Source organism: Cynocephalus volans, chromosome 3 (assembly GCF_027409185.1).
Source record: "Cynocephalus volans isolate mCynVol1 chromosome 3, mCynVol1.pri, whole genome shotgun sequence".
In the NCBI taxonomy this organism is placed as follows: domain Eukaryota; kingdom Metazoa; phylum Chordata; class Mammalia; order Dermoptera; family Cynocephalidae; genus Cynocephalus; species Cynocephalus volans.
The window spans coordinates 182390529-182407157 of NC_084462.1; the positions used below are offsets into that span (position 1 = coordinate 182390529).

Genomic DNA, 16629 nt, shown 5'->3' on the forward strand with positions numbered 1-16629 from the left:
GGTCCGTGGCTCGGTTGGCTCATCTGAAAAATGTCATGCGGGGGTGGGGAGGTGGCCCTCGAGGAGAGAATGGGTGGTGTCTGCTGTCTTAACACCACCTCCCGGCAGCATCCTGTGTCCCGCTCCCTGCAAGCCCCCAGAGGACAAGATGAATGACAGTCCAAGCCCAAACCTGGCACTTGGCCGCCACTGCGAAGAGGAAGAGGAAGTTCTCAGTCCCAAGGGATAACCCCAGAACACCCCCCTCCCCCTCCCGCCCACTCAGCCACCCCTCCCAGCCCTCAAAGATCTGTGCCCAGGGAGGGGGGTGGGCAGGGGGAGGGGAAACAAGGGCCAAACAAAAGCCGGGAGGAGCAGAGGCTCCATTAAGAAGTAAAGGGAAGCTGCTGCCCAGCCGGGAAATTCCTGAATGACATGATCCTTTCCAGAGGGCAGGAATTCCTAGGATGTACGATAGGGAAGGAGTGAGCTGCCCATGGGTCCCTTTCACCCCACCCACCCATCCTCCCCTCCTGCCCAGCCCCCACATTCCCCAAGGCAGACCCTGAGAAACAGGGTTTAGATGGGGAAACTGAGGCCGGAAAGGCTTGTGACCATGCTGAGGGGGGCAAGGCTGGGCTCAGTGATGATCAAGCCTGAGCCCCCGGGGGTCTGGTCCTTGCACCCCTCCCCCTGCCCAGTCTCAGAGCAGGCAGGTTCCTCAGTGGGAGTCCTGCAGGACTGGGTGCTGTCTCAGACTGCCATTCACTGCCCGTGTGACCTCGGTGAGTCACTTTAGCTTTCTGAGCAGTTCTGATGCAAGGCACCCAGCTGGGGCCCTGTGCCCAGCGGTGCTCTGTCAATACTCTGACCAGCCCCGCAGCCCCGCAGCCCGTCCCTTCGGGCGCCTCCTCCAGGAAGCCCCCCACGTGTCCGTGCCCCACGGCGATACCTGGGGTAGGAGTGCTCTGCCCAGAGGGGGCGATCCCGGCGCGGCTGAGGGTTGGGGGTGTGATGGGGCGATCGATCCCCAGAGCTGGGTGTGTGCTGGCTCTGTGACGCGGTAAGTGGCCCTGAGCGCGGAGCCCTTGCAGGCAGCCAATCAGAAGTCGTGGGCGGACAATGGGCCCGCCCGCCGGCCGCAGCGGGGTCTTCCCGGGGTGCCCTTCCCCGCGCCCCACGTACCCGGGCGACGCTCGGCCGGCCGCGCCACCCGTGCCCCTGGACCTCCGCCCGCGGGTTTTCCGCGGTTGCAGCGGGCGGGGCGGAGGCGGAGTCAGCGACTATTTCAGGCGCCGCCGAGCTGGGGCCGGGACATCGGCGGCCCGGCCCGGACACAGTAAGTGACCTCCGCCGCCGTGCGTCCGTCCCCCGCCGCTCCGCGCGGCTTCCCGCCCGCCCCGGCCTCGGGTCGCCGGCCGGATTCCCCGAGGGGGCGGCCTTGGACGCCGAGGGGACAGGAGCGGGGGGCAGGACGCTCCGAGGGCCGCCGGCCTCCTGCAGCGCCCCTGCTAGGGAAACTGAGGCCCCTGCGCTGAGCGCCTGCGCGTCAGGGCGCAGGGGGCCCGGAGTGGGCGTTCCGGGCGCGCAGGGCTGGTCTTGCCAAAGGCAGGGTGGGCGGGCCGGGCGGAAGGCGCAGGGGTCTTCCAGCCAGGAGCGCGGGCTTGGAGGAACGCCTCCCCTTCCTGGGCTGCACCCCCGGCGCTGCCTGCCCCCAGACGCAGAGACTCAGGACACTCACGCTTACTGAGGCCCAACCAGGTGCCCGGCACTTGGCGGTACGTTCTCTTAGCAGCATGGGAGGTGGGGCTCCTCATACTCATTTTAGATGGGGAAACTGAGGCCTGTGAAGGAAGGCCGTTGTCCGGTCCACACACTAGTGAGTGGTGCAGCTGAGCCCGCAGCTGCCTCTGTGAGTCAAGACAAGGAGAGGCCCAGGGGCCTTGAGGAGTGGGACCTCGAAGGGTGAGGGGTTTGGTGTCACAGGGGTGAGAAGGCAGTGATGCTGTGGAGGGGACCCGCAGGAGCTGGGCCTGGAGGTCAGATGTAGCCTAGCATGTGGGGACCAAGAGCTGCGTCCTGTGGGAAGTGTGAGACAGTGAGGGCAGAGGCGACGATGGTGGCAACCCCTCCTCCACCCCAGGAGGAGGGCAGAGGTGGGGCTGGGCACCCAGGGTGGAGCTGAGCAGCCCCACAGGCCAGACCAGGTCCTGTGTGTTCTCGGCATGCAAAGGAGATGGCTTGGGAGGGGAAGCTGGGGCAGTGGGTGGGTAGGGCAGAAGTGACAATGGCCTCACACCTGGAGACCTTGGCTTTGGGGCTCCTCTAAGCACTCACTACTTGGTCTTGAGCTCTTGGAACTCTCAGCCCAAATGGCACCAGGGAGGCAACTGAGGTCCAAGAGTGCGGGACTCTGTCCAGGAGGATGGCAGGGGCTGGGGTGGGAGGAACCCAAGCTTCCTGTCCCCCAAGTGGCTCTGGACAAGCTTAGGGTATGGTACAAGCCCCTCAGGGAACGGGAGAGGGGTGCTGGGCTAGTGGAGGCAGCCAGGGCTGTGGGAGGAGTCAACAGGCCTAATCTGAGCTCCCATGCCAGCTGCGCTTGGGACAATCACCTCCTACCCGCAGCCTTGGTTTCTCCTTCTGACTGACAGATCATCCTATCTGCCTTGCAGGGCTGTTGCAGGGGTACTTGAAGTCTTCGTGATGCTTGAAATACGGCTTGATGTATTTATTCTTGGGGGTGGGGCAGGCATGGTTACAGGTTACAGGTCACCCCAGTTACTAGGGAGGCCCAGCTCCTGCCTGCTCCCTGCCTTGAGGCCAGCTGTGCTCCTCTCCAGTGGTCCTGGCCTTGCTCTGACAATCGTCAGGTTACTGGAAAGGGCCTTGCCACTCTGGATGCAGCTTGCAGGGCAGTGGGGGATGCAGAGGCAGGGGAGGAGCTGTGCTCTAGAACTGTGTGACCTGAGTTCCAAGCCCAAGCTGTTGACCATAGGGACATTTTAAGCCTAAATAACACCCCTTCTGGATGGCAGAGAGGAAGAGATGGGATGGGCACCCAGGAAGGGCACAGAAACTAGAAGCTCTTGTGATAATAATGTCACCCCATTTGGGAGCAGGCAGGGTGGGACAGGAGCCAAGAAGCCTGAGTTCCAGGCACCAGTCGCTGTGTGACTTCAGGAAGCCCTGTGCTTCGCTGAGTCCCTCGCACCTATTCACATGTGAAAGGCTTTCAGAGATCCCTTTCCATCCCCTGATGTTTGAGGGAGCCCTGTGGTTTCTGTAGACCTAAGCTTTGAGGCTGGCATGGGGCTTGGGCTCTGCTCCTCCTGTGCTCCCAGCAAGAGCAGCTGTGTTGCTGCTCATAGCATCCCTCCATGATCCCACAGCTAGATGAGAACTGGGCAGGATGGAGGGACGTGGCTGGGGCTGAGTAGGAGGAGGCGTGGGTTTCTGCTCAGATTGGCTTCTGGTGTTCTATGACCCTGGCATAGCCCTGACTTTTCTGGATCTCTGTTCTTGCTGTGTCCAAAGGACAGCAGCCTGTGCCCTGACTCTTCCCCAGGGTCTTGTGGGATCCAGGGAGGTGCTCACTCCCTGCAGTCCCTTCCCCCAGCCCACAGGGTGGGCTGTCAAGAAAGGATTTGCCAAAAGGAGGTGAAAGCCACCTGTGTGTGGGAGGCTTGGCGTCTCCTGCCTCTTCCCCACTTCAGGGGCGATTCTGGGAGGGCTGTGCCGTAGTGGAGGAGGAGCTGTGGGCAATGAGACATCCACTTCCCTCGTGGCCAGGGAGGAAGCAGAGCTGCTGGTGCTCATCCGGGCAGGAGATGGCCAGAGCCCTGGCGGTTGTACGGGTGAAAACAGATCAAGCAATGGCAGTGCCGTCACCTCGGCTGCGTGCTCAGGCCTGGGAGCCAGAAGCCAGGACCAGTCCACTGTGACCACTGACCCTTCTCTCCAACCCCTCCCAAACCTTCAGGTCTGAGCCAGGGTGATGCTGAAGGTGACGACCTTCTTCCAAGGCCTTCCGGGCCAGCGGCCTGTGCCAGGGTCCCTCGACTTGCCCGGAAGCCCCCAGAAGTTACCCTCCATGGCAGAGGCAGACTCAGAGGCCTCCATGTCAGAGGCCTCCTCTGAGGACTTGGTGCCACCTCTGGAGGCTGGGGGAGCCCCTCACAGGGACGAGCAAGAGGCTTCCAAGAGGAAGGAGAAGAAGCCAAGAGGCCTGGCCAACATGCTCAGCGTCTTCACCAAAGGGAAGAAGAAGACGACGAAGGCGCAGACGCCCAGCCCAGCGGAGCCGGAGTGCGGGCCCGAGTGCGGGTGGGCGCCGGACGGCCCCCTGCCCACAGGTAGGCTGGGACCCCCGGTGGGGCCGGGGGGAGGCCAGGGCTTCGGTCCTGCCTGGGACCCCGCCTCCACCCTCGGCGGGCTCCGCGGGCCGGGACGGCGGGGGGTCGGGGCTGACGCGGTTCTCCGGCCGCAGTGGAGGAGCTGAAGGCGGCCCTGGAGCGCGGGCGCCTGGAGGCGGCGCGGCCGCTGCTGGCGCTGGAGCGGGAGCTGCAGGCGACGGCGGCGGCGGGCGGCGCGAGCCAGGCGGAGCTGGTGCGGAGCCAGAGCAAGGTGGAGGCGCTGTACGTGCTGCTGCGCGGCCAGGTGCTCGGCGTGCTGCGGTGGCCGCTGGAGGCGGCGCCCGAGCGGCTGCGCCAGGCGCTGGCCGTGGTGGCCGAGCAGGAGCGCGAGGACCGCCGGGCGGCGGAGGCGGCGGAGGCGGAGGCGGAGGGGACCTCGGCGCTGGCGGCCACGCGCCCGCGGCGCTGGCTGCAGCTGTGGCGGTGCGGCGTGGCCGAGGTGGTCCAGGAGCGCATGGGCCGGCGGCCGGCCGCGGGCACCGAGGGCCGCTCGGAGGCCGAGAGCGCCTTCCTGCACATGGGCCTCACCATGAAGGAGGACCTGGAGGCCGTGGTGGAGCGGCTGAAGCCACTGTTCCCCGCCGAGTTCGACGTGGTGGCGACCTATGCCGAGCGCTACCACGAGCACTTTGCGGCCCACCTGGCCACCATGGCGCAGTTCGAGCTGTGCGAGCGCGACACTTACATGCTGCTGGTCTGGGTGCAGAACTTCTACCCCAAGTGAGCGGGGGCACCCGGGCTGGGGCCCAGGGCGGGGGGTGGCAGGTCCCCTCTGCAGGAGGAGGGTCCAGGTATGCAGTGAGTGGTTTTTAGTGAGACCCCTGTGGTCCGAAAACCCAGGGCAGGGGTTTGGACTCCAAGGGGCAGAGCCTGCGCATGCAGGGATGGGACTTGGACACAGGGACTGGGCTGAGTCTGCGTCTGCTTTGCCCTTGGAATCCTTAACTTCCTGGGCATCAGCCACATTCTGCAGCTGGGGGAAACTGAGGCACAGAGAATGGCTGGGACTTCATCATTCATTTATAAGCTCCCAGTCTAGGGAGGAGGTTAAGCCAACAAGGACCATCCAGAGCAGGAAGGGGCTACAGCAGGGAAGCCAGGCAGGTGGAGCCCGGAGCAGGGGCCCTGGGCAGGCCTGGGGGAATCAGGGAAGCCAGCCGGGTGGAGGCAGGACCCAGCATCCGTGCTCTGTAGCAGCTCACAGTCTAATGGATATAAGGGAGCCAGGCAGGGGAGGGGAAGGGGTAGAGAGGGAAGAAGGTAGGAGGGAGGATGGTGTTCCCTGCAAAGTTCCCGGCATCTTCCAGGGCCTGAGGCTGAGCCATGGGGCATTCCCGGATTTATCTGGCAGGCAGTGGGGGCACCCCCAGGCAGGAGAGCTAGCAGGGATGGGGTAGAGCCAGGTGTCCTGTTGGAAAGACCTTCACAGCGCAGAGTTGCCCTTGGAGCCCATGGCAGAGCTGGTTCTGGCCACTGAGGCCTGGAGCTTCTCAGGTGGGAGGCTGGCTGTGCCCACAGAGGGCAGCTGGTACCCCAGCTGGGAAGAGCCTCAGGCATTCCCTGATTGGCTCAGACTCTGGATCCCTGAGCATGCCATCGTTCACACAAGCTGCACAGGGAGAGACTCATACTGCAGCGTGGAGATGCACAGGACATGGGAGGCCAGGGGTGGGTATTGCCGGGGCTCAGTCCCTGCTGGCCCCAGCCGGCCCCAACTCCCTGTGTGAAGCCGGCAGGAGGGAAGCCTGGAGGTATAGACAGTGTGAGCAGTGTTGGAGGGTCTTGGGAAGCTCTGGGTGGCCAGTGGGCTCAGTTGGCTCTGATAGGCAAGCCTCTGTCAGGAAAGCCAGAGAAAGGGCCCCAGTGAGGTGGTGGGTGAGGGGTCAAAAGGCAGAGGGAAACTTGACAGGGCAGGGGCTGTGTGGGGGCCAGCCCAGCCCTGTGCCAGTTCCTGCTTGCTTGGCCTGACTCACCAGGAAGGGCTGGGCACTTGTACCTCTGCCCATCAGCCTTTCTATCCCAGTGACCTTGGGGTCTCCTAGCCCAGGGCCCAGTGAGGTTAGCAAAGCAGGAGACTAAGGCGCAGGTGAGCATGGAGCCCTGAGGAGAGGGAGGCCAGGGAGGCACTGTTGCCACTTGTATGTCCAAAAATGTAAGGAACAGAGGGACGCAGCTGCGTCCAGACTGGGTGGGGGCACAGAGAGGGTCAATCTTAAGCCTTCAGGCAAACAAAGGCCCCTTAGGAAGTGCCCAGGCTGAGCAGGTCCCCTGGGAGATCTGGGACCCTACAGAGGCGCCAAGAGAGTGAGCCGTGACGCCTCCGTGGAGCAGTTGGGGGCAGCCCTTCCTGCTCAGACTGGCCCACCCTCTGGGGGCAGCAGGGCCGGCCTGGCAGGGGCGTGCCGACGTCAGCAGGACTGGAGCTCATTGGTGTGAGAGGGGAAGCCTGGAAGCAGGGAGATCAGATTTGAAAGGGGGCCATGGCTGCTGGCTGGAGAAGGGATGGCTGGGGGCCAGGGTGGAAGCAGAGGCGGGGTTCCCCCTGATGAGCCAGGAGAGAGATGGCGATGGCCCTGCATGGGGCCAGGGCGGTCGAGGCTGAGGGATTGCAGGGGCTGTTTTGGAGTGGGGGTGGGTGGGATTGCAGGGGCTGTTTTGGAGTGGGGGTGGGTGGGGTGGGGAGACAGTGAGAGGAGGCACGATGATTCTAGGCAGACGGGCTGAGGAGGTGGGCTCTTGCTTGAGAGGTGGTGCTGGGGTGTGCCGTCTTGTTCATGCCAGCCTCCCTCTCCACAGCGACATCATCAACAGCCCCAAGCTGGCGCAAGAGCTGCAGAGTGTCAGGCTCGGGAGTCTCCTGCCACCTAAGCAGATCCAGCTGCTGGAGGCCACGTTCCTTTCCAATGAGGCAGTGAGTCCGCCAGGCGGGGTGGGAAGGCAACGGAGGGGAGGCTCAGTGACAGACAGGACATAGGCAGGGAGCTTGACAGAGACTTCCAGGTGAGCAAGGTGCTTTTGGTCAGTGCTACGATGACCTGCCCCTCCTCCCCCCAGGCCAATGTGAAGGAACTGATGGCCCGTGCCCTGGAGCTGGAGTCACAGCGCTGGGCCAAGGATGTGGCCCCCCAGAGGCTGGATGGCCACTGCCACAGTGAGCTGGCCATCGACATCATACAGGTGCCACAGTCTGCCCCCTGCTGCACACAGTGCACACATATAGCCCATGTGTGTGCAAGCAGAGCCCCACGCCCATTCATTCCCATGTGCACACCTGTGCCTGCCTCCAAGCACCTCTTGTTCCAGCATGTTCCACCCCACCCTGCCCCCACCCCTGCCCCTGCCCTTGCCTTAGTCCTAGTCCATGTGGGCCCCAGCTCAGCTCACCCACCATGACCCTGCAGATCATCTCCCAGGGCCAGGCCAAGGCTGAGAGCATCACCCCTGACCTGGGCATGCAGATAAAGCAAGTGCTGCTGGTGGAGCTGGCCGCCTTCCTGAGGAGGTGGGTGTGCATACGTGTGTGCACAGCACGGGGCCCTGCAGCCACCTCTCTCAGAGCCACCGCCCCTCCCTGTGCCTTGGGTGGGGATCAAGCAAGATCAGTCCCCCTCCCTGTCCCTATCATTCTGAGCCAGGTTCCTTTCCCTGTGCCCCACCATGTGGGCACTGAGAGCCTCAGGTGGTGTCACCTTTACCAGGAGTGAATGCAGGAGATTCCCCCGCCACCATCAGCAGATTCCCAGCAGAGCAGTCTCCTGCTTCAAGACGATGCTCCATGAGGGACTGAGACACCTGCACCTCCTCATGAGACTCCCCAGAGTCTCTTGGTCCGCCCCTCTCTTGGTCCTTCCCTCCCCACCCCTGAAGACTCCTCCAGCCAGACACGGCCCCCTCTTTTTCCAAGCTACAGAGGGGGTCTGGGGGAAGGGGTGGGGGCAGCAGAGCCAGTTGGCACCCTCTTCAGGCACCCTGAGGGCTCTGGCCCCACTGGCCTTATCTTGTGAACCTGGTTCCATGATGCTTAGGAGCTAGCGGCCCCTCCTTGGCTGTGGGGAGACAGAGCAGCGTTCTGTCAACCCAGGGTGGCCGGGAGGCTGCTATTGTTCCAGTGTTTGTGCTCGTCCTGAATGTGACCCTTCTGGTTTCGACAGCTACCAGCGCACATTTGATGAATTTCTGGAGAGATCCAAACAGCTGAGAAATTACAGGGCTAATATCATTGCCAACGTCAACAACTGTCTGTCCTTCCGGTGAGGATGCCGGGAGGGGTTTGCAGGAGCAGGAATCACTTGGCCTGCCTGCCCGTCGGAGAGAAAGGGTAGCTGGGAGGTGGAGGGGAGGAGGAGCCGCTTAACAAAGACGTGGGATTGAAACTAGCAAGGCGTGTGAGGAAATGACCAGTGCATGCAGCAGCAGCAGCAGCAGCAGCAGCAAACACTTACCTAGTGTTGCCCAGGTCAAACACTCATGCAAATGATTTACACGTCATTTTATCCTTATAACGACCCTGAGAAGTAGGTACAGTTATCAGGCCTATTAAGCAGATGGGCAAACAAGTGTGGAGAGGCTGGGTAACTTGCCCTCAGTTAGCAGGGGATGTGGTGTAGGTGTGTGCTGGGGCCGTGGAGAGTGTGGTCAGTAAAACTCAGACTTGATCTCACAGGGAATGCGGAGCCATTGAGGGTTCTAGAATGAAGAGATAGTTCAGGAAGATTTGTGGAGGGCTAGCTGGCTCCCTGGGTGTGGGGCTGTAGGCTGGGCAGGGCTGGTGTGACTTCCGTGCCTCCGCCTTTCAGGACATCCATGGAGCAGAAGTGGCAGATTCCACAGGAGCCCCCAAGTCACCTGCTGGGCCCCCTGAATGAGCTCAAGAGTCACGGCTTTGACACCTTGCTCCAGAACCTGTTTGTGGAACTGAAGGTAGTGGCAGCCTCTCTCTCTGGAGCATCCTGGACCTAGCTAGAGCTACAGGGAGGGCCCGGGAGAGCGCCCGGGGATGAATGGCAGAGGCCAAGATGTGGGGGACATGCCCCAGGCCTGCGGGAGGCACGGAGCGGGGGCGGCTGTGGTGAAGCTGTTGAGGCCGAGGTGATGGGGCCCCAGCAGGCTCTTAACCTCACCCACCACTTTGTCCTGGGGCTTGGCCTGGGAGGGGCCGCCCAGGGTTGGGAGGGCCTGGAGAAGTTTCAGCGTCCCTACCCCAGTTAGACCCAGCCCAGTCCCCAAGTTTGCACACACTTTTCCTCCAACTCCCCCAGCCTTCCTGCCCACCTCCTGCCTCCATGCAAACTCCCAGCTCTGGATGCTCAGGCCTTTGGCAGCCGGGATCACATCTGCTGTGGGCCAGGAAATCCACAGAACACCCTTAGTTCCTTTAGCAGAGGGTGAGGTGGGGTCCCTTGAAAGGAGGAGGAGGGGTTCCCTGCCCAGTGTCCAGGGATGGAGGCCATCGTGGCCTCTGGGTGGCAAAGTCCCTAAGTGGTGACCCTGGATGACTTGGCACCTGTTTTCTCAGGGATGCAGCCAAGCACAGGCCTTGTTTATGCAGGAATTTACTTATTTAAGGGGGAGGCGGGGGAACAGGCCTCAGGGCGGCAGACAGGCTGTCCTGGCTCCTGAGCTGCAGCTGGATGACCTTGCAGAAGGGCACACAGACCCTGCCTCCCCTTCCTGCTCTGCCTGGCTTCCCTGAGAGTCCTTGAGTCCCCCTCGGTGCTCCCGCTGACTGTGTGTCTGTGTGTCGGGGTGTGTGTGTCTGCGGCTGGCTGCGCTTCCTCTCCGGGCTGTGACCAGACATCCTGCCTCTCTCCTGTCCCAGCCGCTGTTCAAGAGGTTCACGCAGACCCGCTGGGCAGCCCCTGAGGAGACCTTGGAGGAAATCATCGCTGCTGTGGGCGGAAGGCTGCCTGAGTTCTTGGAACTGCAGGACTGTTTCAGGGAGGTAAGGACTGCCCAGTTAGCTCCATTGGTTAGAGCGCAGCCTTGTCACACCAAAGTTAAGGGTTCTGTTCCCCATACCAGCCAGTGCCAAAAAAAAAAAAAAAGGTTCAGGGAGGTGAGGAGGCTATGGGCTGGTGGCAGGGGGGTGGGGACATGTGTACACCCACATGCACATGTATGCACTCCCTTGCTCTGGCATCTGCCCCTCCCTGGATTCCTGGCTTTGTGGCTTCAGGGGGAGGTGGTGAGCTCCCCATCAGCCATTGGCTCACCTGGCCCTGGCCGCTTGCCTGCCCAGGAGCTCATGGAGGTGGTACACCTGCACCTGGTGAAGGAGTATATCATCCGCCTTAGTAAGCGACGCCTGGTCCTCAAGACGGCCGAGCAGCAGCAGCAACTGGCAAGGCACATTCGGGCCAACGCTGATGTCATCCAGCACTTCTGCACCCAGAATGTAAGGCCCTGCCTACCCACTGCTGAGCCCCTCGGGAATGGGTTACCGCTTCTCCTCCCAGCCCCTGCAGGGTCCAGGACAGCCCACCAGAGAGGCTTACTGACCTGACCCTCTCTGGGCCCCTGGGGGCCTGTGGGGGAGAGGCAGCTTCCCTCAACCAGACCTGTGTCTGCAGGGCTCCCCCGCAACCTGGCTGCATTCTGCCCTCCCCACCCTCGCCGAGATCATTCGCCTGCAAGACCCCAGTGCCATCAAGATTGAGGTGGCCACTTATGCCACGTCATACCCTGATTTCAGGTGAGAACGAGGGGCACCTGGGAACCTGAGCAGTCAGCATGGCCCTGCCAGACCCCACTGTGGTCAGGGGCCTCGTGGGGCTAGAATCAGGAACCCAGGCACTGATGCTCTGCGGTGATGCTATCCTGGCAGCTGACTCTGTTGATGCTGACCACATGCCGGGCACCATGCTGAGATCTGTACCAGGGACTCATTTATTTAGTGCTCACTACAGCCCTGCGAGGCTGACCCTGTTTATCCCCAGTTTACAGAGGACACAGCTAGTTAGTGGGAGAGCTAAGAGGACAAAGCCAGGCAGCCTGGCTTCTATACCCTGTGCTCTTAGCCTTATACGATTCTACCTCTCAGAGGGGAAACTGAGACCAGAGAGAACAGGGTGCACCATTCAGCCTAGCGGTCCTTGGGGGCTTAGACCCATGCTTTGGGTCCTGGGGCTTCTGTTCAGGAGTAGAGGCTTAGCCCCTGACTGCCTGAGGATCTGGTGAGCCAGGGACATTGTTTCTTCCTGGGCTGCATCCTCTGACATCATAGGGAATGTCTGAGTGGCCTTGACTGGGACTGACCGAGCTGAGCCTAGTCCAGTCCCTGGCTGACGACTCCACGCATCCATTCATTTGCCCACCCATACAAGCACCAGTGTGCTCATCTACTAATCTACCCACCCATCCACCCACCTACCTACCCACCTACCCATCCACCCATCCACCCATCTGTCCAGCTACCTATTTATCCATCCACCCACCCACCCCACCAACACTTATTTGGCAGCCTGCTAGGTGCCAGGCTCTGCTCTAGGCATTGGGATGCCATGAAGTATAAGGCCAGGCCTCAGCCCTCCCCGAGTAGCTTACAGTCTGTTGAGGGCCAGCAATAATAATGTGGTCAGGCAAAGAAACAACAACCGCTAGGTCATAAATACCAAGAGGTACTGACTGTAGAGATGGGAAAGCCTTTGGGGGAGGTGACGTTTTAGCCGAGACCTAAAGGGTAGGAAGGAGCTGGTCATCTCAAGAGTGTGGGGAAGAGCATTCCAGGAGGAACAGCCAGTGCAAAGGCCTGAAGTGGGCTGGAGCTTGGCTGCTCTTGGGACTGACCAGTGGGGTGGAGTGGGGTGGGTGAGGAAAAGCAAGGCCCCCTTGCTTGGTGGCCAGGGGGTTGGCTGCAGGGCCTGTGGCACTGGCCAGGAGTCTGGGGAGCTGGGAAGGAGTGTGAGCAGGGGTGTTGGCGACCGGGTGGGCTGATGGGATGTTCTCCTTGCCAGCAAAGGCCACCTGAGCGCCATCCTGGCCATAAAGGGGAACCTATCAAGCAGTGAAGTCAGAAGCATCCGAAGCATCCTGGACGTCAACATGGGGGTACGGGAGCCGTCCAGGTCCCTATATTCACTTATAAATGTTGGTTAGCTTTTCCTGCGGCCTGACCTGCTTGTGGGCACCCAGGGAGCAAAAGGCACCACCCCACTGGGGGCTGATCAGACGAGCCCTGGCCCCATGGCCCCTCACAGGCCTCCTGCGTTCTGTCACTGCTTCTGCCCTGCCCTGGCTAAGGGGCCGCCCCAGGACAGCTGGAATTGGAGACACCCTGGTTTGTCTGCATGTCTGGTGGGGGCAGGAGCACCTATGTGGAGAGCTGACAGGGCAACACCTAAGAAACTCTTGGCGAATGACAGTCGATGGCATGTGCCCAGAAGGAGGGACAGCATGGCTCGGGGCCCGGGATCTCAGGTCACCCCTTGTCCAGGGGCCTTTCCACAGTTTGCCTTATAACTGTGCTCTTCGTGGGTGGGTCTCAGTGCCCTTTTCAGCTCCCTGGGGCCAGGGTCTGAGCCCAGGCCTTGAGCTCGGCTTTGTGAGTCTGGATTCGAGGACAGAACTGAAAGGGAAAAAAGGAAAAGATGAGCTCTTACCTGGGGCCTGGAAGGGGGCTTGTGGGGTCGCATGGTGAGTGGGGCAGAGCCAGCATCAGAACCTGCTGCCCAGTTGCTCATGACTCCTGCTGGCTGCCCCCGGGACTCAGGCCTGGATCCCTCTCTGTGTTCCCCAAGGGCTTCCCCCAAGGGTGCTCCCAGGAGGCCATGTCATCCACCACAGCCGGGCCCTAGACCTCCTGGGTCTTCTCAGGTTCACCAGCTGCCTCCCCCTGCCCCCTGCCCCATGCAGGGACAGGCCCCGGGGGTGCCTCCATGGACCCTGCCACCTGAAAGTCCAGCTGAGGTCTGGGCAGGGGCAGGGGCAGGGCAAGCTAGACCTCTGACACTTGGCCTCCGTGTTAGTCTCCTATTGCTGCTGTAACAAACTTCTGCAAACTTAGTGAATTAAAACAAGAACTTGAAGGGCCGGCCCGTGGCTCACTCGGGAGAGTGTGGTGCTGATAACACCAAGGCCCCAGGTTCGGATCCCATATAGGGATGGCCGGTTCGCTCACTGGCTGAGCGTGGTGCTGACAACAACAAGCTAAGGGTTAAGATCCCCTCACCGGTCATCTTTTTAAAACAACAACAACAAACTCCCAAGAACTTGAGACCTGGTCAGTTAGGTCAGTTGGTTACAGTGCAGCCTTGTAAGACCAAGGTCAGAAGTTCAGATCCCCATACCGGCCGGCTGACAAAACAACCAAAAATCCCCGGAAACTTGTTCTACAGTTCTGTAGGTCAGAAGTCTGACACAGGGCTGAAATCAAAGTGTCAGCAGGGCTGCATTCCTTCTGGAGCGTTCTGTTCCTGGCTTTTTCCAGTTTTCAGAGGCATCCCGTATTTCCAGACTCATAGCCCTTCCATCTTCAGGAATTCTTTCCACAGCACAGCACTTGGACCCCCTCTTCTGCCTCTTCCACTTTTAAGGTCCCTTGTGATTCCACTGGGCCCACCCAGGTAATCCGAGATCATCTCCCTCTTTTAAGGTCAGCTGATTAACAACCTTAATTGTGTCTGCAACTTTATTTTTTGGTGGCTGGCCAGTACAGGGATCGAACCCTGGACCTTGGTATTAGCACCACGCTCTAACCAATTGAGCTAAGCGGCCAGCCCTCCATCTGCAACTTTAATTTCCATTTGCTGTATAACCTAATATAGTCAGAGGCTCTGGAGATTAGCATGTGGACATCCTTGGGGGTCCATTATTCTGCCCACCAGAGCTTCCATCCGGCCGCTGTGCTGTAGGGCACCTCGTTCTACCCCATGAAAGTGTGAACTCAGTCTCCCTGCTGGGCCCCTGCTACCCCAGAGGCCCTGTGCCCCTGGGCTGAGTTTCCTCCCGGCAGTGCAGACTCGGATATGACCCAGCCTCGCTTACGCCTCTGAGGTGACAAGATGGTTTGCAGGCAGCTCTCTCAGGTCTGTCCTCTTCTCCCAGGTACTGCCTTAGAACTGTGGCCAGGAGCTGGCCGGCGCAAATGATGCACTGAGGTCTTTGTACATTTGTAGGATTAGTGTGTTTGATGTTAATATTATTATATTTTTTTATGTAATTTTATCAATACTATGTTTCACACTCCAGGATGTTGCTGTGGAGCAGTTGGGGGGGGGAGGGGAAAGGGGACGGAAATGGGATGGAAGAAAGAGGAAGAAAGACAGGTGGGATCAAGGCCTGTGGCATCCCCTCATTCCCACAGGGGACAGCGGGGCGGGGGGAGGCTTCCAGCAGCGGTTTGGTCATTGCCGGGTGGGTACAGATGTCAGGGGCGTGTGGTTAAAGCCCTCGCCGCCCACCATCCCAGCTCGGGAACCTGGGGCCCTTCTTGGTGTGGCTTGGTGGTCACCACTGGGCTGGCTGCAGGTGTCTGGGGACATGGCCAAGGCTCTTGTCCTCCACCCTTGGAACTGGTTGCAGGTGTTGGGGGGGATTGCTGAGGCCCCCAGCCCTCCCCACTTTCTAGCTTGGTAGCCCAGGGGACTTCCAGTCCTTCTAGGTGTTACAGGTGTTCTTTGGTGATGTGAGACCTTTGCTAGTTAATATCAAACTTTGTCTCTGGTCGTGGGTACTTTGTTTTTTTTTCTTTCAGTTCTGTGTTGGATTAGTCACTGTTCCCACCACTTAAACTCTGCATTGGAACTAATTTGTTGTCCTTTGCTTATTTCTAAAATGGGGGAACTTCCTGTGGGGACCAGCACTTGAGCCCTGTGGTTGAGCTAAATTGCTGCTTTGCTGCTGATTCCCTGGGGAAGGCTTTTTGTGCAGCTCAGACTTTAATGGTTGACTTTATAGGTACTTCTGACCCTCGTGAGATCCAGTGCACCCGGGTTGTGTAGAAACTCTGTTTTTCTCTCATTGTGGCTTCTCCCACCTTCACAAACTCCATAGGTCTCTCCTCCTCTTACCCTGAGCTCTAGCGGCCCCAGCTTGGCTGTCATTGCTATTAATGTTATTTTTGATAGTATTGCTTTTTTGTACGTGTGTACTCAGTACAGGATCTGGGTTTTTATAGTTTGATATAAAGCTGATTTCAAAAGTGGCTATGGAGTTGTTTATTATGGGGGCTGCAAAGTGAGGTGGGGACTGGGGGCACACTCGGTGGCTTTCTCAGCCTCCTGGGGTCTGGGCAGACCCCATCTTCCTAGTCTCTGTGTCAAATCCCCAGCCCATCCCAGCACCCAGAGCGCCTCCTGTGGTCCAGGCAGGAGAATGTCCCCTCCCACTTCTCACTTGTGAGCATGAGCTTTGGAATGTGTAGGGCATGGCCAGTGACTTAATCCTTCTGTACTTTGGCTTCTTAATCTGTAAATAGGGCTGACCCTTTGGGGCTTCTCCCACAGTCCTTTACTGAGGATGAGGTGGGTGTGGACTTTGGACCATCATTTAAACTCCATGCAGGGACCCAGGGGCAACTTACTCATATTTCTGCAATTGAGCTGGAAAGCTACAGCTGCAAACAGAGGAGACCACAGCTTGTGTTTAGAGATGATTGCAGCGGCCAGGGAAGTGTGGTTCCTCCTCCTCTGCACCCCACTTCTGGCCTAGCATTTGGGGAAGAGCCAAGTCCCTGAGGAAGGAAGGGGTAACCTTGATGAATCCATCCCCTAGAGCCCAGGGAGGAGCCCAAGGGAAGCCCGGTGGAGTTGAGGGTCCCGTGGGAAGGGCCTGGGCGTCAGCGGGCTGGGGACAGAGGGAGCTGGCATGGGAGAGGGGAGACTTTTTCTCGAGAGTTCCATCTGTGGACCGATGGGATGAGATGAAGCTCACATCACAGTGGGAAACGCAGGAGAAGGCGGCCAGGGGCAGGGAGGGGACAGCAGCCTGGAGACCCTCTGCCACGTGGCACTGGCTGTGGGGTCCTGGGCTGGTGTGAGCGTCGCAGGGAGCACTGGCCTCCTGCCGCGGGGTCGGTTTCCAGCAGTGCCCCTCTGCATGCCTGGGCGGGCCGAGGACCTTGGAGCGAGGTGGGGCCCAGGCTGGGTGGACGTCCCCGGGCAGTGGCAGAGGGGCGGGCGCGCAGCCGGCGACAAGGAAGGGGCGCGGGGACACCTCGGCGGCTCCCGTGTAACTGCCCTATGGGGCGGGCATGTGGGTGGCCCAGGGTCCACCCATGGCTCGTGTCCTGGCCTGCGCT

General features: G+C 60.3%; 1 protein-coding gene across 2 annotated transcripts in view; it reads left to right on the forward strand.

Moving 5' to 3' along the window:
- Positions 1 to 1096: 1096 nt before the first annotated feature.
- The window catches only part of TNFAIP2 (TNF alpha induced protein 2), a 36043-nt gene continuing 20510 nt past the window's right edge, over positions 1097 to 16629 (forward strand). The window contains exons 1-12 of one of the 2 annotated variants that reach the window (XM_063089443.1): positions 1097 to 1318; positions 3962 to 4334; positions 4469 to 5114; positions 7191 to 7305; positions 7449 to 7571; positions 7796 to 7896; positions 8546 to 8644; positions 9191 to 9314; positions 10213 to 10335; positions 10633 to 10788; positions 10964 to 11085; positions 12347 to 12440. In XM_063089443.1, the coding sequence (XP_062945513.1) occupies positions 3977 to 4334; positions 4469 to 5114; positions 7191 to 7305; positions 7449 to 7571; positions 7796 to 7896; positions 8546 to 8644; positions 9191 to 9314; positions 10213 to 10335; positions 10633 to 10788; positions 10964 to 11085; positions 12347 to 12440 (2061 nt within the window). In that variant the 5' untranslated portion in view covers positions 1097 to 1318; positions 3962 to 3976. Of the gene's footprint in view, positions 1319 to 3961; positions 4335 to 4468; positions 5115 to 7190; positions 7306 to 7448; positions 7572 to 7795; positions 7897 to 8545; positions 8645 to 9190; positions 9315 to 10212; positions 10336 to 10632; positions 10789 to 10963; positions 11086 to 12346; positions 14590 to 16629 lie in introns of those variants that run through there. The other variant, XM_063089444.1, reaches the window with a different exon arrangement.